We start from the raw sequence: 25,461 nt of genomic DNA on the forward strand, positions 1-25,461 counted from the left end.
GCCACGTGGTAAATTCACTTCAACCCAGGGCGAGAGGAGTAAGACTTTATTTTGAGAAGGGTCTTAATCTCAAATCAACATCATTCCCACGTCGGGGCGAGACAAACACCCATCTCGTCACAGAACGACACGATTCCCGTGTCTGCAGATGCTTCGGCGACAGGTTTTCCCCTCAAAATTTCATTTTCCCTCCTATTAATCCCCCTTGTGTGTGAAAATAGAGACCAAACGCAAAACCACAGTGTGTCTGGCACCTACCAGTCCTCCCGCCTCACACACCAGCATCCCTGCGGAAACGGATTTTCTTCTCCTGGGAGGAATTTCCCTCTCAATCGGATTTTTCCTTCTCTTTCATGTGCAGGAAGACGATGCTGAACATGAAGAGTCCAACCATCATGGAGAAGGCGCCGGCGTAGTAGGGGTACGCCGAGGGGATGAAACGTTCGTACTGGGTGTGCTGGAGGGGACGGACGGACACCTGGGAGGGGACACAGTGTCCCTGTCAGTCTGGCAGCCTGGCCACCCCTATGATTAATTCCCCCCATGCAATTAATTCCCATCACGCAATTAATTCCCCCTGCGCTCACCTGGGTGGAGGAGTAGAGGTGGGTGTAACCCAGGCGGTTATAATCCACCTTGAACTGAAACACCCCGTAGACATCCGGCAGCTTGAACCTCACGCTGTATTTGCCGCCTGAGAAAGAGACGGAGGTGACGTTGAGCGGAGAAGCTGCAGAAAACAAGCAGCGAAAACGGCCCCAAGGGGGGAAAACCCACCAAAAAACCAGCCCCAAAGTGGGGGAACCCACAAAAAACGGCCCCGAGCCGGGGGACCCACCGTTCCGCTTCAGGAAGGTGCGCACGAAGGGGTCGATGCGGACGAACTCCAGCTGAATGTCATCGCCGTCGAACGGGACCCACTTGCCGTCAGAAAGCTTTTCGATGACGATGCTGTACTCCTGGAACGAACCCACCATGTGTCAAGTTAACGAGCCAGGCCTGAAAACGAACCTTGACCCGTCCCCAGTGCGAGTTCTCCCCAATTCCTGGTCCTCACCACGAGGTCGGTGACGGTGTAGGCGTTGGGAGGCGCGAGTTCCCCCACGCGGTGGTGGGACACGGCCCCCACGCGCAGCACTCCCTCCTCCTTGAACACCCAGCGGGACAAGGCGACGGCCAGCTCGTAATTCCCCGTCTGCGAGTACCTGCGGAGGAAGGAAGGTGAAGAAAGCAAAGCAGGCACGCCAAAATATCCAATGCGTGCCAAAAAACAAACCTATAACAGACATGACAGCAAGAAAAAGCTTCCCGGGGTCAGAGGATGGAATTAATTCCCAAAGCGCTTTGGTCCACAACGCTGAACAAACACATCACCCACAATTTAATTCAAGCTTTCTGCTCTTTCCCATCACGTAAATATTTTTTGGCTGTTTCCCATGACTTTCTTCAGCAAATATTCCCCGGGCAGGGACGCCAGGAAGCCACGGTACCTCTTGGAGCCAGGGGCAGCCTTCTGCACGGCGGAATTGAAGAAAGCGTCGCTAAAGAAATCCAAGGAGCCGCTGAAAACAACGCGGGCGTTGTTGCGGGCTTGCAGGCCGGCGATCAGGAGGGTGTTCTTCCCGACCGCATGCGGGTACTGAAAAGGAAAGCGGTTAGAAAAGCGTTTATGGATGATGAAAGGAGAATTAATCTCTGGTTTGCTGCGGGGTGGAACAGTCTGTAGGTCGTGCATCCCGTAACGAAGTAGAAACCAAGGAATTCAGAAAAACCAGTAACACGATTCCCAGGACTGGGATGAAGCCAGGAGACACGTTCTGCTCTGGGCTGCCCCTTCTCCCAAAGTTTCCCTCATGCTGGACACTTTCACACCAACAAAAAGCAAAGATGAAGGTTCCCAGGACAAAGTTGGAAAGCAAATGGCAGCCTGATGCTTTCAAAAATCAATCAGGAGATGAAACACTTCAGCTTTTTTCCCAATTTGCTGATATTTGTGGGATCTAATTGTAGAAGTATAACCCAACAGAGGAGAAGAAGGAAGGGAGAGTACCTGGGTTATGGGCTTGTCTGGGAAGAAGGAGTAAGAGGTGGAGGAGCCGGTCAGGATGTCCAGCACCAGCGGGTTGTCGGGATCAGCCACCATCCTGGCAGGGAGAGGCACCATGAGCCTCAGAGACCCCCAGATCCCCACACCCCGAGAGACACACAGCCGCCAACTCAACCACGTGAACCACCTCACCCTTTGGAGGTGGTGAAACAACTGCACACACCAAGAAATCCACAATCACGGAATCATTTTGGTTGAAAAAGCCCCTCAAAATCACCAAGTCCAAGTGTTCCCCTAGCCCTGGCACTGCCCCATGTCCTGAGAACCTCATGTCCGTCTGTCCAGCCCTCCAGGGATGGTGACTCCAGCACTGCCCTGGGCAGCCTGTTCCAATGCCCCACAGCCCTTTGGGGAAGAAATTGTTCCCACATCCAACCTCAACCTCCCCTGGCGCAACTTGAGGCCGTTTCCTCTGCTCCTGGCGCTTGTTCCTGGGGAGCAGAGCCCGACCCCCCTGGCTCCAAGCTCCTTTCAGGCAGTTCAGAGATCAGAAGGTCTCCCCTCAGCTCCTGTTCTCCAGCTGAACCCCCCAGGTCCCTCAGCCGCTCCATCACTTGTGCTCCAGCCCCTTCACCTTTCAAACCACATATTTCCTTCAAATAAACCAACAAGCCTCACTTATTTCAATTAAAAAAAACATTCCTAAGTCAACAAATAAGCTGCTTTAGAGATTTCCCTTTTATCGTTCCCCAAAATCCAGAGAGATTTCTCGTGTGAAGAGCAAATGCTACAGCAACACGGGTATTGCTGCTCCGCTCCCCCACCACAAGCCCCTCGCCTCCCTCCCACGCCTTGGCTTACCCGACCCCTCGGAACAGAATGGGGTTCAGCGCCGCTCTCCCCACGATGGTGGGGGCCTTCAGGAGGTTTTCGGTGTCAGCAACGATGAGCGTGTGCTGGGAGAAAGGAGACAGAGCAGCGTGACCGTGGTGTCAAGCTATTTGAAATATATCTTTGTTTTCACAAAATTGAGCAGGATGAGCGTTACAATCCAATGAAAAAGCAGAAAAGCAACCTTTTTTTGTTTATGTATTATAGAGCGATCAAATTTAATTAATACTAGTATTTAATGAAATGGAAAAGACCTTTTGATAAAGACAGCAATATCTACAGTATTTTACTTCGCTATATTTAACAACTTTGATCGTCAAACTAAGGCAATATCCATATACTGCTCAGTTCAATTTAAATTAAAAAACTAGCAGGACATATAAAGTTCAGACTTGAATATAGGTTTTAATTTTAAATTAGCAGATGACACAAGGGGGGAAAATATCGCAGCAATGCATACATTTCCATACGGGTCTCTGGGAGTGAAAATCCCCCTTTCCACACCCGAAGCGTCGCACTCGGTGTCTGAGGCTGTGAAATTCCCCCTGATGTGCTCACCTGGCCAGGGTCGGATATATCGTAGTTGTGATGGTCGATCACAGCTGTCCTTTCCTCGTCAAACTCGATCCCGCACTCGCTGCCCAGCTCTCGCAGCGGGTCACCTGGAAGGACAAACGGATTCAAGACACTTGTTGCGGCACTCAAAATGAAAATGAAATTGAGCTCAGAGTCACACGTTCACCCTCTACGAGACAAACCCCAGGGAGCCACACAACCTCCCTCATCTAAATTCCCACTCCAAATGTTAACAAATGCCATTATCCACCCATTTCCTCACAGCACAAGCCTTGAGGTTCACAAGAAACTGTGTTTTCTCACCATTTTTGTTGCAGCTCAGGGAAGGATGAATAAACCCTTTGCTCACGGCAGAGCGTCAGCAATGCAGGTACTTGTTACAAGAAGCTGCTGAAGTGCATTAATTTGCTTCGATGAGCGTTTGTACTTACCAATATCCGAGCTGGCGGCCACGAGGACGCTCCCACCACCATCGATGAAGGCGGTGATGGTCTCCACATTGATGTTCCCACCAAAATCTGAAAGCACATGCCACAAATTCATCACTAGTTCACTGAAATAATACCGTGGCAGAATTAAACCATGACAAAACACCAAATTGCTTTTACTGTGGCTGAAAGAACCATTGTTAAAGGCCTGAAAGCATCCGCAGTTTGCTGCCAGGTACGAAACACAAAGAATAACATCTAAAGCACAAGATTTAATTAAAATTCACAAAACAACCAGAAATCTCACTTCTAAAAATACGACCAAGCTCTAAGAGCACTTGAGTTTTGCTCTCCTGTATTTACCTTCTATGGATGGTGAGAAAATGATCAAGTTGTCATACAGAAATTCTCCGTATTTGATCAGGGACAGACTCGCATCATCCGCCGTTCGGAACGTCAGATCGAAGCCCCTGTCTGCATCCACGAGGTGGAATCGACAACTTTAGCATTTCACAAAATCAAGACATTTTGTATTTCCCCAACAAATAGTGGAATTTAGAAAAAATGACATAGGAGCATTGGGGCTTAGTTTGGTTTTATGTGCCCCTGAAGAGCCTTTTTGTTGCAAAGACGTCCTGTTGACACCCATGAGGTGGGGAATAACACTGCAGGGGACCCAAAATACAGGCACAGTTGCGAAAACACCCCCAATTTCCTGCCTCAGCCTGGCCAGGGGACCCCAAACAACTCCCCCAACCCGAGGGAACCCCAATCTCCTCCCTTAGCCCAACCAAGGGACCCCAACCGCTCCGCCTCAGCACCAAAAGGACCCAAATCTCTCTCAGCCTCACCAGGAGACCCAAAACTCTCCCCTCACCCCCAAGGGATCCCGATCTGTCTCATCAGCCTGACCAGGGGACCCCAAAAACCCTCCTCAGCACTAAAGGAGCCAAATCTTTCCCTCAGGCTGGCCAGGGGACCCCAAACAACTCCCTGGAATCCAAATCTCCTCCCTCAGCCCAACCAAGGGACACCAGCCCCATCCCCTCAGCACCAAAAGACCCAAATCGTCTTCCTCAGCCTAACCAGGGGAACCCAAACACCCCCTCATCCCCCCAAACGAAATCTTCTCCCTCAGCCCAAGCAGGGGACCCCAAACATCCCCCTCAGACCCCGCGAAACGAAATCTTCTCCCTCAGCCCAAGCAGGGGACCCCAACCGCCCCCCACATCCCCTCCCTCAAGCCAGCGCGGTGCCCCAGGAGCCTCCCCGAGCCCTACCCGCCAGGCTGCGGAAGAAGAGCGAGTGCGTGTCCCGCAGGTTGCCGTTCTCCAGCAGCACCAGGGTGCGGGGTCCCGCCTCAGCCGCCGCCAGCACCGCCAGCAGCCCCCACAGCCGCAGCGCGGACGCCGCCATCGTGCTGCCGGCGCCGAGCCCTCCCAGCAGCGCCTGGACAGCCAATCAGAGCCAGGCGCCGCGCCCACACCATCCAATCACCGACAGACAGCTCCTCGCCGCTGGCCAATCAGCTGTGGTGACCCCCGCGCGGCCACCGTAGCCCCGCTGAGGGACGGGAGGGGGAAATGGCGGCGGAAACGCGCGTTCAGTACCGAGCGGGAGGAGGCGGGTTCCCAGTAAAACACCTCGAAATGGCGCAGTCACACTGGTTTATTGCAGCGAACTGGGCGGTACAGGGCGCGACAGAACAGTGACAGCGAAATCTCCCTCTGTCCCGCCCTACCATGCGGAGGCGAGAGCGTTTTGGTGCAAAAACAGCGAGATTTGGCGGTTTCCTGCGTGGCCTCAGTGGTGGCGGCTTTTGGAGCCGCTTTTGCTCTTTTTGCGCTTGGTGGTGGCGGCGGGCAGGGCCAGGGCCTGCAGGCGGAACGGCCAGGGGGCGGCGGGGCCGCCGCTGGGAGCCCGATCCGGCCCGGGGGGAGCTGCGGGAGGAGCGGGGGGGCGGTGGGAAAACAGGCAAAAAGGGGCGAAAATCCTTGCTGGGTGTGGGGAGCGAGCGGGGCCGGGCCACTCTGTCCTGGCTTGTGACAGCGCTGGTGGGGCCAGCAGGACCGGCACGGTGACCGTCCCTGTGCTGGGCACTGTGAGGCCAAACCTCAAACCCTGGGGGCAGTTTTGGGCCCCTCACACCCTTGAGGTGCTGGAGCGAGTGGAGAGAAGGGAACGGAGCTGGTGAGGGGCTGGAGCACAAGTGTGATGGAGCGGCTGAGGGACCTGGGGGTTCAGCTGGAGAACAGGAGCTGAGGGGAGACCTTCTGATCTCTGAACTGCCTGAAAGGAGCTTGGAGCCAGGGGGGTCGGGCTCTGCTCCCCAGGAACAAGCGCCAGGAGCAGAGGAAACGGCCTCAAGTTGCCCAGGGGAGGCTGAGGTTGGATGTGGGAACAATTTCTTCCCCAAAGGGCTGTGGGGCATTGGAACAGGCTGCCCAGGGCAGTGCTGGAGTCACCATCCCTGGAGGGCTGGACAGACGGACATGAGGTTCTCAGGACATGGGGCAGGGACAGGGGTGGGGAACGGTTGGACTGGATCATAAGGGGCTTTTCAACCAAAATGATTCTGTCATTCTGGATTGCCAAAGAGCTTTCCTCAAAAAAAAAAAAAACAATGAGGAAAATGCCAGTGACCGTGGGTGATGTGTGGGAAAAGGGCTCTTACCTGGGTCCGAGTTCGGGTCCTGGTGCAGGATGCGGCTGGTTCTCCGTGATCGGAAATAGCTGTTGGCGATGGTCTCGCTGTCGCTGCGGTTTAGCACCAGTTTGTAGCGGTCCTCCTCAGGCTGGAAGGGGAAAACACCGTCAGCAGCACCGGACTCCACGCTCGCCCTCGGGTTATGGCTTCGAAATAAGGCAAAATTGGTAAAATACGATAAAAAGGGGGGAGAAATGCACCCTACCGAGAGCTCTCCGCTGTCACCTGTGGGGCTCAGTTGGGCAGGTCTGGGCTGTGGCAGGGCTGGAACTGCTGCGACAAGAGACGTGTAAAAGGGTCGTTATCTCTAAAACAATTAACACTGCCCAGTCCCCAACCTCAGGACTCCCGAAGGATCCTGACCGCCCTTTGCATTAGGTGATATTATTATTTAAACTTTCCAGACAAACTCTTTGCGTGTGGCAGATTTTACAAGCGAGCCGCCCCGGCCGCCCCGTCGCGACGCTCCTCTCACCTGCGGGCAGGCGGGTTTTTTGAATGACGGGCTCTGGAATTTTCCAGCAGCCGGTTTCGTCATCCCAGACGGATTCACGCCTGATTTTCTCCAGGTTGCTGTAATTGCAGTCCCGGCGGACCAGGGTCTGCACCCGGTCCAGCAGCTGCTGGAAGAGCATCAGGTCTCGCTCCAGCCGGCGGATGGTGCCGAGATAATCGATCTTTTCCAGCTCAAATTCCGACTGCAGATCTTTGATCTCAGTCTCGGCAGCTCGGAGCTGGGACATAAAACCGGAATAAATGGTTGGGATTACAAAGGAGAGAGAGCAGCGGTTGTTGGGGATTTGTCAGGCACAGGTGGGAAGATAAAACCTTCAGTGTTTGGGAGGATTTCTAATTTATAATTAAGAATTAGGATCAGATTTGTGTGGAGAGATTATTCCCCATCTGTTTTAATGAAAGATTTCTTGCGTTTTGCCAAAGCGCCACATTTTAGAATAGACCTTAAGTTAATGTTACTGGTGTGGTCTGAGTCCCATGCTAACGAACCCTTGGGAGTTCCTAATGTCGATGACAAAGGTGAAACATTTCTTTGATAACCAAAATACAGAAATAAACCAAGTTCTTAACGTGCAGATTTAGGACTGCAAACACACACGCATTATTTAGAAGCTGCTCTGATTCTGCCTCACCAGAACAAAACTCATTTTACCTACAATTTAAGAGCATTACTTTTATTTTATTTGCTTTCTTTCCCCCCACAACAAGAAAGCTTTTCAGGGTGTAATTTCTTGCAGGAGTGCAGGTGTGTTACGGGGGAGCTGTGCAATAGGTCGTGGAGAGCAGCAGAGGGAGTCATGTCCACATCATCCTCCAGGAGATCGGCCTTTAAAACGGGCAAGGTTTGGTGTCTAAACAACTTAATTCCCCTCCCTGAGGGCTGCTGCACCCGGTATTTCATCAAAATACACACAAAAAGCTTTATAAGGTACCTTTGCCGCAGACAAAGTCACGTTCTAAACAAACCGCAGAGGAGGAGAGCGATGTTCCCTCCATTTTCAACTGCTCACCTTGTTCTGCATCTTCTCCAGGAGTTTGCTCTTGGCTCGAACCTCCTCCTGGATGGAGTCATAGACGTTCAGCAGCACCCAGTCGCTGCCGTCCTCGTCCGTCTGCTGCAGCGCGGCCAGCAGCTGCGTCCTCCGCTCGTCCGCGTGTTTCTTCCGGCTTTTCTGCTTTTCTTTGAGGTCCTTGTTTTTAGCCTGTTCCCCTCCTACCACCTCTCGCTCCAACATCTGCAGCCTGGAAAAGGCAAATGCTCCTCTTAGCTCAGCAAGGTGAAAAACCATCTGCGTAAAGCTTGGAGGACGCGCGTCATTACCTGAGTGACGTTTGGGAAGACACAGAAAATAGCGATTTCTGGTGAGCTTTGCTGCCCTGGGTAATCACAGCAAATTCCACTTTTATCAACAGTTTCTATCATAAATATTCCTGCAGACCCAAGACAAAGCGCATCCATATCTACAGTCACGGAATTCTTGTTAAAACCCCTGTTTTGTGGAATACGTATTTAAATTCTTGTTGAAATATACACTGAATATATTATTTGAATTCTTCTTGCTTTGAAAGACACGAGGTGCCAAAATTAGGCAAAGAAATATTCTAAATGGTGGCTATGGGAGTAGGATGGCTGGAAACCACAGGACAATTTCCTTTTTGGGGCAAAAAGGACATGGAAATAAAGCCCCAGCTGCGCTCCAGAGCCGTTCTCTTTGTCGGCAGCAGAGCAGGTAGCTCAGGTTGGGCAGTGCTGCCTCAAAGCGGAGAAAACCCCACTGCTGATAAAACCTTTGCTGATAACACCCTCTTAATTATCTTCAGACCTCATCCTCTGCCAGAGATGACCCACTGTTTTATTTCACCGCACTCGCCGAGCAGCCTTTGGTTTCGTTTGCTTAATGCGCGATTGAATCCTCGCTCTGCCGAGTGAGCAGCCGAGATCTCGCAGCCATCCCGATGCATAAAGCTTTTAACAGGCGGCTTTGAGAATCCCCACGTGGAACCAAACCCTCCCACCTCATCTGCAGAGAACTCAGGGTTTGTCACAAGAAAGAACGCTGCAATAGGACTATTAAGATTTGATATATCATCAAAACGAATGGTTTCTTTGGAGACCTCGCCGTTAAATAGACAGAATTGCCCACAAATTACAGATTCTGCTATTCTAGGGTTCTTAAAAGCCCTTTTTTTAGTTGGGAGAGGCCGAACAGAGCGAGCAAGCGCCACGGGAGCTCACAGTAGAGCTACAAGGCTGGTTAAAAAAATGACAAGATTTTTCAGAATCAAACTCTATCATCCACAATACAGCTTCTGTTGAGCATTTCTTATTTTAATATAATTCCACGCAATGGACTAAAAGAGAGAAATCAGCAGAATTTGCTTAAAGTGTACATTTCTGAAAGAGCACTAAACCCCCATATTATTTCCATACACTGTGTCATACTTGAACTAAGTGAATTCTCTCACAACAGCTCTCGCCCAGGTGAAAACCTGGGGTCTAATGCTGCCCCTAAAATGTGACTGTTGGGAAATTTTGCTGCCAGTTCTGCCTGACATCTCACAAACATCGTCGGATATGCGAGTATAGAGGCAAAAATGACCTCAGTGAGAAGGAAGAGTCGTGGAGGACGCGCTCTCCACCACGAGCAGCAGGTAGACCTGCTACCCCACTGGTACTGATGTGAGGTGGCTTAAGTGCCCTTCAAAACCCATTTTTAAGAGAAAAAGCAGTTGGCCTACATAACCTGTTTAGGGACTTAAGCTTTGTCAGTGACCACCAGATCCAACTCTATAAGCTCCTCGTAAGTTACACCTGCAACAAGCCAGAGAAGGGAGAGATTTCCCTGCCAGATTTGCTCTCATAATTCTGGCACTTGGTGTCATTAAACAGCTCTTAGCTGTGCCCTTCATCTGCTCAAGCAGGATAAAGTTAATTTGGGGGCAAAGAATACGCGTGTACTTAGTTTTGTGCAGTGCTGAAGTCACAGCTGAAGCTTGACAGTTGTAAGATTGTGGAAGGATTGGATATGAGGAAAAATAACGCCCAGAAAGGCCATTGGAACAGGCTGCACAGAGCAGTGGTGGAGTCACCATCCCTGAAAGGGTTGAACGGACGGAGATGAGGTTCTCAGGGACATCAGTTAGTGACAGTGTGAGGTTAATAGTTGGACTTGATGATCATGAGGGTCCTTTCTAACCAAAATGACCCTACAATTCTCCAAGAACGGGGTGGTTTGCTGTAAGCAGTGCCCAGGAGGCAGGAGCAGCGTCGTCACTGACCTGGCGAGCACCTTCTGCTGGTCTGCAGGTAAGGACACCCCCTCGGCGGTGACAGCCACTTCTGCGCCAGTGCTCCCCCTGCTCACCCCGCCAGCGTCTTGCGCTGTCTGAGGTGCGGCTGGGTCCTGAGGACAAGAGGAAACCAAAAGCTGCAGCTCCAAAGAGATGAAATGTGAGTTCTGGGACAGATGAAGCATGACACGACCCTCTCGGGTTTATTCAGCCCATGGAGAAGCAGTTTGAACAGTACCTGGGTTGACGTTCGTTCTTCATCTGCTGCGGCAACAGGGTCTTCACGCAGAGGTGTCTGCTCAGGAGTAGTTTCAGTCCTCACGGCAGCTAAAGAGTAAGAGAGGAAATATCACAATGTCAGTAACTGGCTCTGCGGAACTAGAGCATAAATCTGTGGAAACATCACACAAAGTCTTCAGCAAAAGCTAAAAATGAGGTGTCTGGAAGGAAAAGGTCTGTGATTTATGCTGGTCAGTCAAAGCCATCAAAGACACAGAGGGCATAGCAGGGAAGGAATGCAGATTTTACAGGGTTGGGAGAGCCCAAGTCCTCATGTTTGCCACACAAATAATCTATTTCAGAGGTGAAGATGGGCACATCTATAATCAGAGCTGGGGGGGGGGGAAATGAAACTCTCACCTTAGAAAGTGATAGCAACAAAAATGAAGAATATAGCTTCAAGAATTAATAGTGAGTGATAAGTGCTGCACAAGCACATTGCAAAACGTGCTCTGAGGCACTGCAGAAGTATAAATGAAAAGTGGTAATGAAGAGGATAACTGGCAGTGATTTATAGCTATGTAAGAGCAATATCCACCCTCCAGCAAAGCGATGGGGTTGATAATCCACTGGGAGAGCACGGGCTGCACCGCATTTGTGCGCGATGGAAGAGATTGCCGCAGCCACCCTTGTCTTGGGCGTGCGAGTTGTGCAAAGGCAGCAAGGCAGAGCCTTGCCAAGACCAGGCGTCGCTACAGCTCAAACCTCTGCTCAAAAGAAATGCTGCCTTAAGTCAGAAAATATCAAAGCTACGTGGGAAAAAAATCACATTTTGTCACCATAAGGTTTAGGGGGTTCCGACAGGGAAAAGGGACCAGGGAAATAGGGGAGAGGACAAAACCTGCTTCCTTCCTGAGGTTCTCCTCGAGCGCAGCCAGTTTGAGATCGTAGTGTTTCCTCAGGCTGCTGATGTTCTCCTCCAGGCGCGCGCGGTTCGCCTGCTCCGCTTCGTAGCTGGTCTTGAGTTGGGCCAGTCTCTCCTCATACTCCTGAAAGGCAGAGCAGGCGGCCTGACACCACAGCCCCGCTCCCCATGGCACACGAGCTCTCAGCTTGTGTCCACCCCAATAAAACTTTACCAGTGACTTTTTCTGTGATTTAAGTCCACACAGTACCGATGAAAGGCGACTCATTAGCCCTAGAGACAGATGTGGTGCCCTGGAAGGAGCTTTTTAAAGAGCAAGAGTTTTATTTCCTCTGGCTGCTCTCTCTTTGTCCTCACTGCCAGCTCCTCATTCTTCCTCCTGGCTCCACATCCCCCTCTTCATCTTCATCCTTGTACTGTTCCTACTACTTTCCTCCCATTTTTCCCTCATCTGAAGGAATCTAAATTTCACACGTATGTGGGAAACTGCAGCAGGTCTGTGGAATCCTTGACAGAAAATATGAGAGTAGAGATCAGCCTTGAGATATTAAGATTTACCCTCGAGAAGGATGGGAGTAAAGGAGTATCCGGAGAGAGGAGAGATGTACCCGTGAGAGAGAAGGGGATAGAAGAATAACATGGATGACAGAAAAATTAACCAATGAGATGTTAGTGCTGTAACTTGTAACCAATAGTGAAAAGACACATGAACTGGTAGAATTGTATAAAAATGCACTTGTAGCAATAAATGGCATCTATTACTTTCATCTTGAAAGAACTTGGTCCATGTTGTTTGTCCGTCTCAACCGCGACACACGTAGTTTCCTCTGCTTGTTATATGTACGTCAATAATCCTTTGGAATCCATTTCAATTCATATCCAGAGTGGTGGGAACAATGCTGAAAGCAGCACTGTAAATAAGGCCTCCATTAACACGTTCTGCCCCCAGGAGAAGCTCAAGGGCCAACAAATAGGAAGAAAAATGTTCTGAAAAGGCTGAACCACACAGCCCTACACCATATTTATAACGATCATTGTAAAAACCCACAAGCTTTAGTCAAAGACACTCTGGGATGTCCCCTCCTGACTTACTTCTCTGATCAGCTGCTTCTCTGCTTCAAGATCTACCTGGGGTTTGAGGAGGGGAACCGGCTTCGCTTCCAGGTGAGCAGCCTCAGCGGGCTGAAGCCCTACAAAGCAAAGCAGAAATCAAAATCACTCCCAATTACTGGGTAGGATTGTCTGTAGAATGCCTGGAAATAGAACAAAGAACATTGCAATCCACGCACGGCTTTAAACCGTGCTCGTGCACCAGCGTCTGTGCTGCCAAACGCCCACTGGCCCAGGACTCCATAGGTGTGGGGAGCGGAGTTGGCGCTGAGCAGAGGGGGACAGGCTTAAGCTTCAGGTGTAGGAAAGCGAATCTAAATCTAATCTCCATGGCAGAATAACAGGAGACTTGTTTCCAGGGCTATGCTGACAGATTTGGAAGATAAAAGGCACTGGGAAGGAGATGAAAGGTGTAAGGAAATCACCTTCTTTCTTCATAGTGGTAGAAAGGAGAGGAACAACAACAAAATAACCGTACAGCCTTATTCCTCTGCTGAAAGTTGCCCTTTTTTAGGGGTTAATTCTCCAAAGGTGAAGCGGGTCCCTAAAGACCGTTCTTACCCTTTGCTTCCCACATTCGCTATCTCTGTTTCATAGCAAAGAGTGAGTTGTCGGCTGAACCTTCAAAGAGAGGACAGTGCTGCCTCTGTAAGAAATGCCGTCAGCACGGCAAAACTTGTCTTGTAGTGTCAAAAATTCAGAGGGCAAGAGAACACCGGGCAATGCTAACTTTGAAAAAATATGTATATTTAATAAGGTATTTTACATTATTATTTCTTTCACGGCTCATTTTTGCTCTCCCAGCTGAAACCTGTCTGCTGTGACTGACCAAATTCTAGTAGAATGACCACAAAGAGCTGAGGATTTTAATCACATCAGCATTTTCTAACAGAATTTTTCATTACTGAAACCACTGCATAACTGAGATGGTTTTTACCGGTGGAATATGGTCAATTTGGCACCAGTGAACGAAACGTCCATTATCAGAATGGGAGAACTCTTCCACCAACAGGTGAGGGGCATGTTGAAGTGAAATCCATTGAGCATTTTATGTGTAAAAACTTATTTTTCCTGTCAAAGATAAAACATCTCTGCAGCCACTAAGGGCTGTCCTACCTGACAAGCTACTCGCGCTCATCTGTCCAGCTAGAATGGCCTTCAGCTTCTTAATCTCCTCCTGATACTCCCTCAGCAGAGCATCCTTGGGGTCCTCATTGACACAGGGCTTGTTCTTAATGTTTTTCGCTCGATTGGCGTAGCGCAACGTACTGAGGCTTTCGTCGTAGTTGTTATCAGCCGGAGACAAGCACGCTACCATCAGCGTTTTGGTGTTTCCTCCGAGGGAGTCTTGGAGCAGCCTGGTCAGCTTGGAGTCTCGGTAGGGGATGTGCTTGCACCTGCCGTCAACCAGGGCCGAGATGACGTTGCCCAGAGCCGAGAGGGAGAGGTTGATTTTGGTGGCTTCTCTGAGCCGCTCCCCCGTGGCTCCAGTTTTGGACTGTCTCTCGCTTCCCGCCAGATCCACTAAATTGAGTTTTGCAGCCTTAAGGCGGTCCTGCCCGCGTTCATCTGCAAGCAAATAATTCCAGGTTAGGCTCTGCTTAAGAGGAAGCATCTTAACAGTCAAGAAACAGGACTCTGTGGACATTACGTTCCAGTTCAAGCCCTGTTCTTTGTCTGCATTTGGGCTCCAACTCCCTTAAGTAAATAAATATCTTCTTAATCTTAGAACTACATGTTTTAGTGCTTTCCTGAACAAGGTCCTGCACGGTAAGAACTCAGACTCATTCTAATTCTCTCAGTGAGCTCTGAACACACACTTGCAGACACACTCTCCACATATTCCCACAGGGTTTAGAATTTAGGCAAAGCCCTCCACAAGTAACAAGGTCAGACCATGAGTTTATACCATTTTTTTCCTCCTTGGATTGTTTCACCAAATTAAACAATGTTTGACAACCGGAGAGAAACCGGAGCAGGAGTAGCTGGAGAGCACAGGTGGAAGATCAGGCTTCATGAACACTGATGGGACACAGACAGGCAGCAACGTCCCCTCTCCAGCCTGCTGGGGAAAGGCTGGAGTGGACACGACGTCGGGAAACAGTTTTTCCATGAACTCCCGATCTACACATTTTCCCAAGAGCGAAATCCAGCCTACTCTCATTAATGGACATCTTCAAGAATTTCCTTGCTGTGCTTCAAAAGAAAAAGCACATTCTATCAGACACATCAAGGCCCTCCAGCTGGCTTTCTGTCCCAAGCCAGCTGCAATGTTCAAGATCTCCCCTCTCGCCCAGATCGCTGTAAACCCGCGCCGTGACTCAGCACACAGGCACGCTCGGCGGCATCTGTTCCTCCTCAGCTCATGACATTCTCAGGGAGAAAGGAAAATGAAGGAACGCGGGCGAGAAACAAGAAAGCTGCAAGAAATCAGGACCACGCTCAGCCTGAGCCACCTGGGTGAGGAGACGGATCCTGGTGAGCGAGGAGTCAGACCCAGCGAGATGCTGCCGCACCCATCCCAGCGCTTTAAGGCAAGAGAAGATGTGAGCTGAAGCTAAAAGCAGCTCCTTGGAAGCTCACCTTGCAGGTAACATCTGCTTCCTGACCTGCATTTTGGAGCCGAATTAACGTGATGACACAAATTCCCTGTGACTACAAGAGAGCACATCCATTTGCTTTAGGAACCCCATGGTTTCGCTGGCTGCTTGACTTTCCCAGCCTCATGCAGAGCAAAGAGTTGGACACATGCTCCCAAAGGGGCCATGGGCTTCAACTCTGCCAGGGGAAATTGAGGCTGGAGATGAGAAAGCAATTCTGTGCAGAGAGAGTGGTCAGGCATTGGAATGGCTGCCCAGGGAGGTGCTGGACTCACCGGCCCTGGAGGTGTTTAAACTGAGATTGGCCATGGCACTGAGTGCCATGATCTAGTCAATGGGCTGGAGTTGGACCAAGGGTTGGACTGGATGATCTCTGAGGGCTTTTCCAACCCAGTTCATTCTGTGATTCTGTGATTCTGTGTGAAATCACACAGCACTGCTCCAAACACTGGACCGCATTTTTGGATCTCCACGTCTCAATTATTCCTCGTGATTACAACCCAGGTTCAAGGGAAGAGCTCCTTTAGTGCTCTGAGCACAGAAAGCATCGAGGTTTAAACCGGGTCCGCCCTTTTCCAGACAGATTTCTACAAAACCTAGCCTTGAGTTTAGTAAAAGTTAAGATTTATGGCTGTGGACAGTACCTACACATGACCAATGAATAATATGATGCATGGGCGAAAGTTAAAAGGGAAACAAGTGAACAAACCATTAAAATGTTTCCCCAAGATATTTCACCTGTTAGAGCAACAGATTGTTAACTGGGGAGCTTAACGTTTGCTGCTGAGCAAACGTGTTTTGCTCCAGGTCTTTCGGCATGGGAAAAAAACCCCAAAACAGATGGAGGTTAAACAGAACTGTCCCTTCTGAGAGCTGGGGTGAGTGGACAGTGACAATAAGTAGGTTTTCTAACCCTTTCCCTCCTTCCCCCAGTGTCTGTAAACACCGACAGACAATGACAAAGCTGTTTTGGCTCTGCCGGTCCTTTCGCCCAGGGACGCCGTTTGTTTCCAGCTCGCTGCTCAGCGCTGTAGTTTCCATGGTGGCACAAGGTCCCCAGACTGTTGCTAAAATTCCTGCGGCAGCCCCAAAATCTCACTCGTCTGATTTTTGTACAGCACATCAGCCAGTTCTGGTGGTGCAAACACCGGCAAAATCTACAACATCCTTCACATTAACAAATCAATCCCTAAGCACAATGCAAAGGAATTATCCATCTGTTACTCTAAACCCTGTAAAAATACTGCTGGTAACTTGCGCATTTCATGCATCTGCAGCCAGAGATTTGCCATAATCCTGTTCCTGAATCTAAACTGTAACTTTAAGGAGTCACTTCACAGAATTGCAAAGAGATCTTTTAAAATATCAACTCCTTGTAAATTATAATTACTACAGGCTCAACTGGAAAATGAGTTTAAACTTCCTGCTGTGCTTAAAGATGGCAACATAAATACCTACTTCATTAACTATTTCAACTAATGATTACTCCAGTAGAACATCCAGCTATGGGGCTTGTGCCAGAACCCTCAACTTTCTCCCCAAATATTCCATTTAACTGCAAGTTTCCCCACCTACCATCCTGCTCCCCGTGACGGGTTTTCAAAGCTTTGAATCAGAGACAACGTTGCAGGCCAGATGAAGAGCCCGACACCCATCTGGAACACAGAGGAGGTTTTACAGACCCACCTAATACAAGGATTACCATTCTGTGCTAATTGAGAAATTATAATCATCCCAAACACACCATTTTGGACAGAGGAAAATGAGGTATTGTCACCAACACCTGGAGCCACAAGTTAGGAAGATTTTGTGTAACTTTCCCCATGACTGAAACAGCTGAAGAAAATGAAACCAAACTGTTTGGGGCCAAGGACTAGAGAGAATACAGGAGACTCGTTCCTTTCTTAGTCCCAGAAATAAAAACCTTTCGATGTCTGTGTTGAGAGCCAGCGATGCAGCTTTATCAGCTAAAGAAATGCCAGTGCAAACAAGATATTTAAGAAACGAAAACCAGTCATTAAAATATCATTAAGGGATTCTTTTATTCCATCTTAAAGCCCAGATTAGCTGTTTGCTTAAAGGATGTGCCCCTTGGTGAAGCTCAGCGAAGGAATCGCTGGGTGAAATGATCTGACCGGCATTGTAAAGGAGGACAGACAAGACAAATAATGAATTAAGTTTCTCCAGGTTGTACAATGTGTGAACTCCAACCCATTGTATGGGCTGTGAGATAAATGTTGCTGGAAATAAAGGCTGAAGAAGGTAAAGGAATTGAAGGAGGATTAAAACTGTTCCCAGTTTGTGTGTAAGATATTTCTCTCCCAAGGGGAAACTGAGGGGAAAAAACCAACGCTCAGCCATTTCACTGCGTGAAGAATGTCCGTGTCAGGGCACAATTCTGATTCTACCGGCCCTAAAATCATTTAGGATCGAGGTTTAGCTGTGGGGTGATGGGTCAGACCCCACGGATTCCGCGTCCTGCTGGGCCCAGGCCTAAGGAAGGATGTCCAGCGACCTACCTACGGTGCAGATCTCTACGTTGACGGTGAAGATGGAGTGGGAGCGGGATGAGTCCTTGTTCATGAGGGTGGAGCCCACTGCCCGGTTTCTCCAGCCCGTCTCCATGAGCCGCTCACACTGGCCCACGCTGTGCACGGTGTGCAGGGACAGCCCCTTCACGTACGCCCCTTTTTCGGGGTGCTCCTTCAGCTGCAAACGAGGACAACGCAAAACGGGTTAGAACGAGACGCATCAAGGCTGCAGGAAACCGTGCGGAAGCTTGAGGGCTACGCAAGTTTGGCACATTGAGAAGTTAAATTGCAGCACCAAAAAGCCGGAGTGTTTCTGAAGGAGGAATAAGACCACACAAAAACAGGGAAGTACCTTCGTGGCTCTGCAGACAAAAAGGATTCGAGTTAAAATAGTAGTGAGGTGGACTGCGAACTGGCTGAAGGGAAGAAGCCAGAGAGTTGTGGTCAATGGGGTGGAGTCCAGTCGGAGGCCTGTATCCAGTGCAGTGCCTCAGGGGGCAGTGCTGGGGCCGGTATTATTCAATATATTCATTGATGATTTGGACGAGGGAATAGAGTGACTGTCAGCAAGTTTGCTGGTGACACCAAGCTGGGAGGAGTGGTGACACTGGAAGCTGTGCTGCCATCAGAGACCTGGACAGGCTGAGAGCTGGGCAGGGAAAAATGTAATGAAATATAACAAGGGCAAGTGTAGAGTCTTGAATCTGGGCAGGAACAACCCCAGGTTCCAGTATAAGTTGGGGAATGACCTGTTAGAGAGCAGCGTAGGGGAAAGGGAGCTGGGGGTCCTGGGGACAGCAGGGTGACCATGAGCCAGCACTGGGCCCTGGTGGCCAGGAAGCCAATGGGACCTGGGGTGGGTTAGAAGGGGGTGGTCAGTAGGTCAGAGAGGTTCTCCTGCCCCTCTGCTCTGCCCTGGGGAGACCACACCTGGAATCTTGTGTCCAGCTGTGGCCCCTCAGTTCCAGCAGGACAGGGAACTGCTGGAGAGAGTCCAGCGCAGCCACCAAGATGCTGCAGGGAGTGGAGCATCTCCCGTGTGAGGAAAGGCTGAGGGAGCTGGGGCTCTGGAGCTGGACAAGAGGACACTGAGGGGGGACTCATTCCTGGGGATCAGTATGGAAAGGGGCAGTGTCAGGAGGATGGAGCCAGGCTCTGCTGGTGACAACCAGGGACAGGACAAGGGGCAATGGGTGCAAACTGGAACACAGGAGGTTCCACTGAAATTTGAGAAGAAACTTGTTCCCAGTGAGGGTGGCAGAGCCTGGCCCAGGCTGCCCAGGGGGGTTGTGGAGTCTCCTTCTGTGCAGACATTCCAACCCGCCTGGACACCTTCCTGTGTAACCTCATCTGGGTGTTCCTGCTCCATGGGGGGATTGCACTGGATGAGCTTTCCAGGGCCCTTCCAACCCCTGACACTCTGGGATTCTGCTATTCTGTAAAAGTTTGCTGATTGATTCAGACGAGAAACCTGCGCTTCTACCTCCCCTATTATCAAGCTGCATATTTAAAAAAAAAGAGCTGGAATATCTTTCACCTCTTATGGCAAAGGCTCCAGTGTCTCTTCAGTCACATGAAGCTTTTTTAAAATCAAAGCACAGATCCTATAGTCATGGATATTCTTCTCGGTGCTTTTTACCAACCCCCTCCGCTCTGAGAGGGTGTTTGGATGTCACTGACAGAATTCCCGAAGTCACACCCATCATGCACAGGCGGAATAATTTTTCTCCAGAATAGTTCATTTTCAAGATGCACTAAAATCTTATTCAGGCAGCTGGATAGAGACAGTGTTAAATACATCTTTTCAGCAATTATCAATCACGTAGAAGAAAAATTTCATGCACATGCTAATAAACAATTGAAACATTCAAAATCTTGAGCGATCCATCAAACCTACATAAAAAAATGCAAAAGAGAGATCCCTGCCCTCCTACATCAGCCCCCTCCGATGCTCCCTTCGCACTGGGAATTTGAAATGAGCTGAATTCATTTCCAACGGCAACGTTACACCCCACATCTGCGGGGTTCATGACATAAAACTGTCGTGTCAGCTGGGGTATCAAGATCTCCCTGTCACGACTCGGTGTCACAGAGCAAAAGACACTGCAGTGTGACTTCCCAAGGAGATCCTTAGATACTTCAGTGATGCACACGCCACAAGAAGCAATGTAAAAGTGTTTGCTGTAGAAACATCAGCACAGAACAGAGCAAAACTGATTGAACACTAAACTGGGCAGGATTTTAGCCTTGTTCTAAAGCCGCGACTGCCCAGGATGAATCCAGACTGTTCACACGCTGTGAATTTTGCCTGTGCTACAGGAGAACCCACAGATGGCCTGGCTGTATTTAAAGGTGCTGCAGAGTCTCTGGGCAACAATTAAGCGAGGACGGGGCTGTTTAACTCCACAACAGACCAATGGGGTAATTTTCCTTGCAGAGCTCTGTAAAACCTGCTCATCGGAGGGTTTCCTGCCCCAGGAGGCGGTTGTGGCCCTCAGAGTCACCAAAGGCACTGATGTTGAATGGCAAAAAAAACAGAAATGGGATTTTGGAGGAGAATTGAGGGGCACAGAAGAAAGCAGCGGGTCAGCCTGGGCTTACGGTCTCCCTGAATTATTCGGTGGAGGCAGCAACAGGCAGCTGCTGTCACCGGTGTGATGGTGTTACCCTGGAAACTGTTCTGCCAAATTCCTGCCCTCCCAGTGCCAACCGCGGTTACCACGGAAACCGGTGTCACCGCTGATGTGGAACAAAGGACAAACTGCAGCAAGCGAGTCCCCTTCTCCGGTTTGGAAAGTGAAGCCGAGAGGGTTTTGCTTCTTTTAAAGTCAGCAACCTGTTAGAAACAATCTGCCCCGGCAGGCAGTTTGGGTCTGTCACCATTTCGGTGCATCTGTGCGGAAGATGGTGCTGCTGCCTCGGTTTTCGTCAGCAGGAAAAGTCCTGCGGGGAAGTAAATTAGGATGGGAGATTTGCAGCTTCCCCCAGGAGTATGTGCAAAAAGATCTGCAAAGCCACCAAGAAGTAAACTGAACCAAAATCAACCCTCTGGTTAGCATTTCAGGAAACGTCACCCTCCTGAGTTTCTGGAAACTGCCCGACTTCCCCATGTGTTCCCATGGGGAGTAATATCTGCTCCGTCCGCTCAAAAAAGGATCAGCCTTTTTTGTTTTAGGCAGATAATGAGATCATCCACAGCTACATTAGATTGGATTAAATATTTGTAAGGCACAGGATCCTCCTGCTTTCAAGACAGCCATGAGATGAAAAGGATTAGGTAGAAATTGCCCCATAAACACTTTATTCCACTGTTGTCCTGTAACAATTTTCACGTGGCTTCTGCTGAGCTACCGGCCACTGTCAAGGACACGTGGGACTGCATCCTGGTTCCTTCTGCCACTAAACTTTTACTGAAGTCCCTCAAAACCTCCTCTTGGCTTCCATATTCATCACTATATCTTACCTTCTGGCATTCAGATAGAGCACATTGTTGCACTTCTGCCAGACATTCATGATAACGCTTATCTGAGCAAATTAAAGCTCTTCCTAGTTAAGACACATTGACTCTGCCTCACCTCCAACTTCTGCTTGGTATCGGCTCCTAGAAGGTCCCGTATGTCTTCATTGTAAATCTCCAGGTAGGAAGCCCTCAGCAAGAACTTGGCATTTTCAGCGCACTGCACAAAACAGGAGCAATTTGGGGGTGAGGTTCTCAAAATGAAGGTGAGTGGGCAGCCCCTGCAGATCCCAACACCAGCTGGGTGCCTCACTCCCTTCAGCACCTCAGCAAATCCCTCCTGGCACTTCAGTCCCAGGTGTGAGCGCTCAACGCACTCGCTACAGGGAATTTTGGTGCTTAAATATCTCACATGCAAGTCCATAAAGTCAGCGGAGATGAGGGTGAAGTTCATCTGACTACCCATAGGCTTTCGAATGAGAAGCAGCACCCCCAAAAACCTGTCCCATTCTCGCTCCTACTCCTTGAGGTACAACATAAAAATCACCTTTCTCGATATCAAACCGTCTTACAACAGGATCTCTTTCACGTCCTTCCACACCTACCTGTACGCTCTCAAAAATGTGCTCAAACGCCCTGGGGATGATGCCTCTCTGCGCAGAAGGATCCGCGATTCCCTGCATGGTGAACGACTTCCCGCTGCCGGTCTGGCCGTAGGCAAATATGGTGCCGTTGTAGCCTTCGGTGACACCCTGAAAATGGAAGAAAACCAAATAAAATCACCATTATCCTTTGTATAATTGGAAATACATCGTTCAGATTCAACCTCACCTTGTAGAAGGTGCTTTAAAGGAAGAGCTGGAAGTAAACATCAAACACGGCTTGATCTTCATACACCAGAGTATAATAATGACTCAAATGCTAATTGATTGTAGGGTGGCTAAAAGGAGGGTCTGTAGCTTAGAATAGTTTTCTCTTGGAAAGCTGGCTAAAAAGAGCCCTCACTTTTGCTTGTTCCTATTTCAGGGAAGTACAGTAGGAACAGAAGATAATTGGTTTTCTTAAGGTTTAAATAAAGTGATAAAAAATAACTTATTAATCTAATAATCTATTGTTTCAGACCCCGGTTGTTCTCACAGTCAGGAACATCCATCTTATAATTATCACTAGCCACTTTATCCCTGTTTCTTTTTCTAACAATATTGGGTCTTCTGGGTTGGGTTTTTTGCTGAACTGGTTCTGTTCTCACCCCATTTACCACGCTGACATGTTAACAGGCAACAAACATAAAACGTGCTGAGGTTCCCCATCTTCCTTAAAAGTGTAACTTTAGGACTGTACAAATGCAATTTTAGGACTGTATAAATAGTCCTAAAGTTACATTTGGTCCTTTGAAGGCAACCGCAAGGCCAATGCACCCCCGGTGAAAATGAGTTTGACAGCCCCGGCCTGAAAACAATTACGTGTAATTCTACCCACAGTGTGGTGCTGGCTGCTGAAAATATTGGTTTTCTTCCCAATTTCCCAGCCTGTCACTGGCACACGGTTTTACCTTCCGTTGCAGCAAAGCCTCTTGAAGCAGCAGATGGGGCTGATTCTGTCCATAAATCAGTTCCACAGAGGGATAACCTACCCATGGAAATCTCCCAAGCCCACATCCCAGCGTAAGGAGCCATTGAAGGGAGAATGTTGTTTTTACAACTGACCTGACATGGGGGGAAGGACTGAGAGACATCAGGCTATGAATCCTTAATGTAAAACAAAGTCTCTTTGAACCAATCACGGAATGCAAACTGATCACTGTATTTAAAAAGTTAAGCTAGGGGGAAATGTAATCAAAGAGCCTGGAATCCATATTTTATATTAACCAATGAGGGAAGGGAGCTGTTAGAATTAGATGAATGACAGAGGTAAACTGAGGCAGGGCCGGGTGGTCTGTAAACCCTGAAGTACCAACCAGTGGGTAATAGGGGACAGAATATGTCGCTGGGATTTGGGGGGAATATAAGCAGGGCCTTTCAGCCCTATTGTATGTGCCGACCTTTAGGTAGGACACCTGGTCTTGCAAAATCATTAATAAAATATGCTTTGCTGAGAGATCCTACCTGGGCCTATTATATTGGCAAGGTAAATGGTTTCCTACACTGAGATGTGTGTTGGACGTGTCAGTCTTCCTTTGGGCATCACTAACAGAATTGTTTTGGTTGGAAAAGACCTTTAAGATGATCGAGTCCAACCATAACCCAGCCCTGGCACTGCCCCATGTCCTGAGAACCTCATGTCTGTCTGTCCAGCCCTCCAGGGATGGTGACTCCAGCACTGCCCTGGGCAGCCTGTTCCAATGCCCCACAGCCCTTTGGGGAAGAAATTGTTCCCAAATCCAACCTCACCCTCCCCTGGCGCAACTTGAGGCCGTTTCCTCTGCTCCTGGCGCTTGTTCCTGGGGAGCAGAGCCCGACCCCCCTGGCTCCAAGCTCCTTTCAGGCAGTTCAGAGATCAGAAGGTCTCCCCTCAGCTCCTGTTCTCCAGCTGAACCCCCAGGTCCCTCAGCTGCTCCATCACACTTGTGCTCCAGCCCCTCACCAGCTCCGTTCCCTTCTCTCCACTCGCTCCAGCACCTCAAGCTCTTTCCTAAGAACATAAATAAAAATAATCTACATGATGGATAATCTACAAATCTAAAAAAAAATCATCTAAGTGATGGATTTCTCTGCTCCATTTGAGGGCTTTGCTTGGCGTGCTGTGGGTTTGGAGTTGAGGACTCCGAGCGCTTGGCTCTCCCTGGTCACACGATGCCACGAGTCACGTTTGGACGCTCCAGTTTCTCTTTTCCAAGGGGAGCCCAAGGCGCCGAGCCGAGCTTGGGACGGCTCATTGTTCAGACTGTGAATTTTGGGACAAAATAAGCCCTTTTTGTCCCCTGATCCTTCGTGATGTGCAATGAAGGAGCACAGCTCCACAGCCTTCAGCCCATAACGAGTGTTTTGAAGCAGCGTGTCCTTTTAAAGGATCCCAACACCCAACAGCCCTTTCTGGGAAGAAACTACTCCCAAGATCCAACCTCAACCTACCTCGACCAGCGGGTAGGCGATGTCGTTGTAGATCTGCTCGGTGCTGTGCTCCTGGCTGTACGCCCCGTCGAAGGTGAACAGCTTGGGGGGCTCCCCGGCGGGGTTGTGGATGGCGCAGCGGCCCCGCGCGCTCTCCATGTTCACCACGGCCCTGCAGCCCAGCGCCTTCTCCCGCTCGTTCATGGGCCGGCACCGCACGATCACCTTCACCGCCTCGCAGGCCATGGCGTGGGGCTCGATGGGCGGGGGCCGGGGGGGCTGTGGGGAGCAGGGACTGCACCCCCAGCGGGGGACACTGAGGGGAAGGAGCCCCCCGGCAACTCAGCGTGAGGAGAGATGGAGGGGCTGCAAATGGCTGGGGGAGAAGGGGAAACAAGGAGGAACAAGCTTGGGAGGGATGAAGGGAAAGGGGGAGAGTTGGAACAAGTCTGAGGGGGAACTTGAGCAGGTGGGGGGGGAACCTGAGAGCGGGAAAGCCTGAGGTGACTTGGGCAGCGGGGAGAAGCCCGGGTAAGGGAAAACCTGAGGTAAACCTGCAGATGCCAGGCAAGCCCGAGGGAGCGGAGGGACACCCGAGGCGAGCCGGGGGCGCCGGAGGGACCCGGGCGGGTCAGAGGGACCCGGGGGGGTCAGAAGGTCCCGGGGGCTGCGGGAAGCGGCGAACGACACAGTGCGCACGCGCACAGCGGCCCCACGCGGTTGCCATGGGGACGGGGCAGCGTCGGGCCAGGCCCCGCCCCTCGCGCCACGTGACGGCGGGCGCGCGCGCAGGTGTGCGGGAGCGCGCCACAGGTGCACGAGGGCGAGCACAACCGCACGGGGCGATTGTGCAAGCGCGTTAGGGCACGCGGGTGCACGAGCAGGCAGGAGTGCGCGGTGCAGTCGTGCAAGCACGTGTGTGCATGGGTGTGGGCACGAGTGCGTGGTGTAACTGTGAAGCATGCGTGCAGGTAGGAGTGCATGGCGCAACTGTGCAAGCACATGCGTGTGCAAGCACAAGTGCAAGTGTGTGCACATGAGTGTGCATGCAGGCAGGAGCGTGCTGCAATTGCGCAATCGTGTGTGTGCACGTGCAGGTGCGAGCGTGTGCTG

The 25,461-nt window shown here is 50.2% G+C and overlaps 2 protein-coding genes across 2 annotated transcripts; both read right to left on the bottom strand.

Annotated features, from left to right (window-relative positions):
• Positions 1–101: 101 nt before the first annotated feature.
• DDOST (dolichyl-diphosphooligosaccharide--protein glycosyltransferase non-catalytic subunit) lies at positions 102–5,358 on the bottom strand (the record flags this gene model as incomplete). Its single annotated transcript, XM_080358851.1, has 11 exons — positions 102–478; positions 588–694; positions 839–959; positions 1,058–1,205; positions 1,491–1,639; positions 2,051–2,144; positions 2,909–3,003; positions 3,497–3,600; positions 3,946–4,032; positions 4,306–4,416; positions 5,223–5,358. The coding sequence occupies 11 exons, from the start codon at positions 5,356–5,358 to the stop codon at positions 329–331; spliced, it is 1,302 nt and encodes a 433-aa protein (XP_080214977.1). The 3' UTR covers positions 102–328.
• A 387-nt stretch (positions 5,359–5,745) lies between these two features.
• KIF17 (kinesin family member 17) lies at positions 5,746–24,594 on the bottom strand (the record flags this gene model as incomplete). The annotated part of the gene is made up of 14 exons (XM_080358784.1): positions 5,746–5,882; positions 6,617–6,737; positions 6,855–6,922; positions 7,125–7,383; positions 8,176–8,407; positions 10,445–10,569; positions 10,695–10,783; positions 11,577–11,724; positions 12,693–12,790; positions 13,827–14,279; positions 17,830–18,019; positions 21,417–21,518; positions 21,904–22,050; positions 24,370–24,594. 14 exons carry the CDS (start codon positions 24,592–24,594, stop codon positions 5,746–5,748), a joined length of 2,394 nt encoding a protein of 797 aa, XP_080214910.1.
• Positions 24,595–25,461: the final 867 nt, after the last annotated feature.

This window comes from Nesoenas mayeri (assembly GCF_963082525.1).
Source record: "Nesoenas mayeri genome assembly, chromosome: 24".
NCBI lineage: Eukaryota > Metazoa > Chordata > Aves > Columbiformes > Columbidae > Nesoenas > Nesoenas mayeri.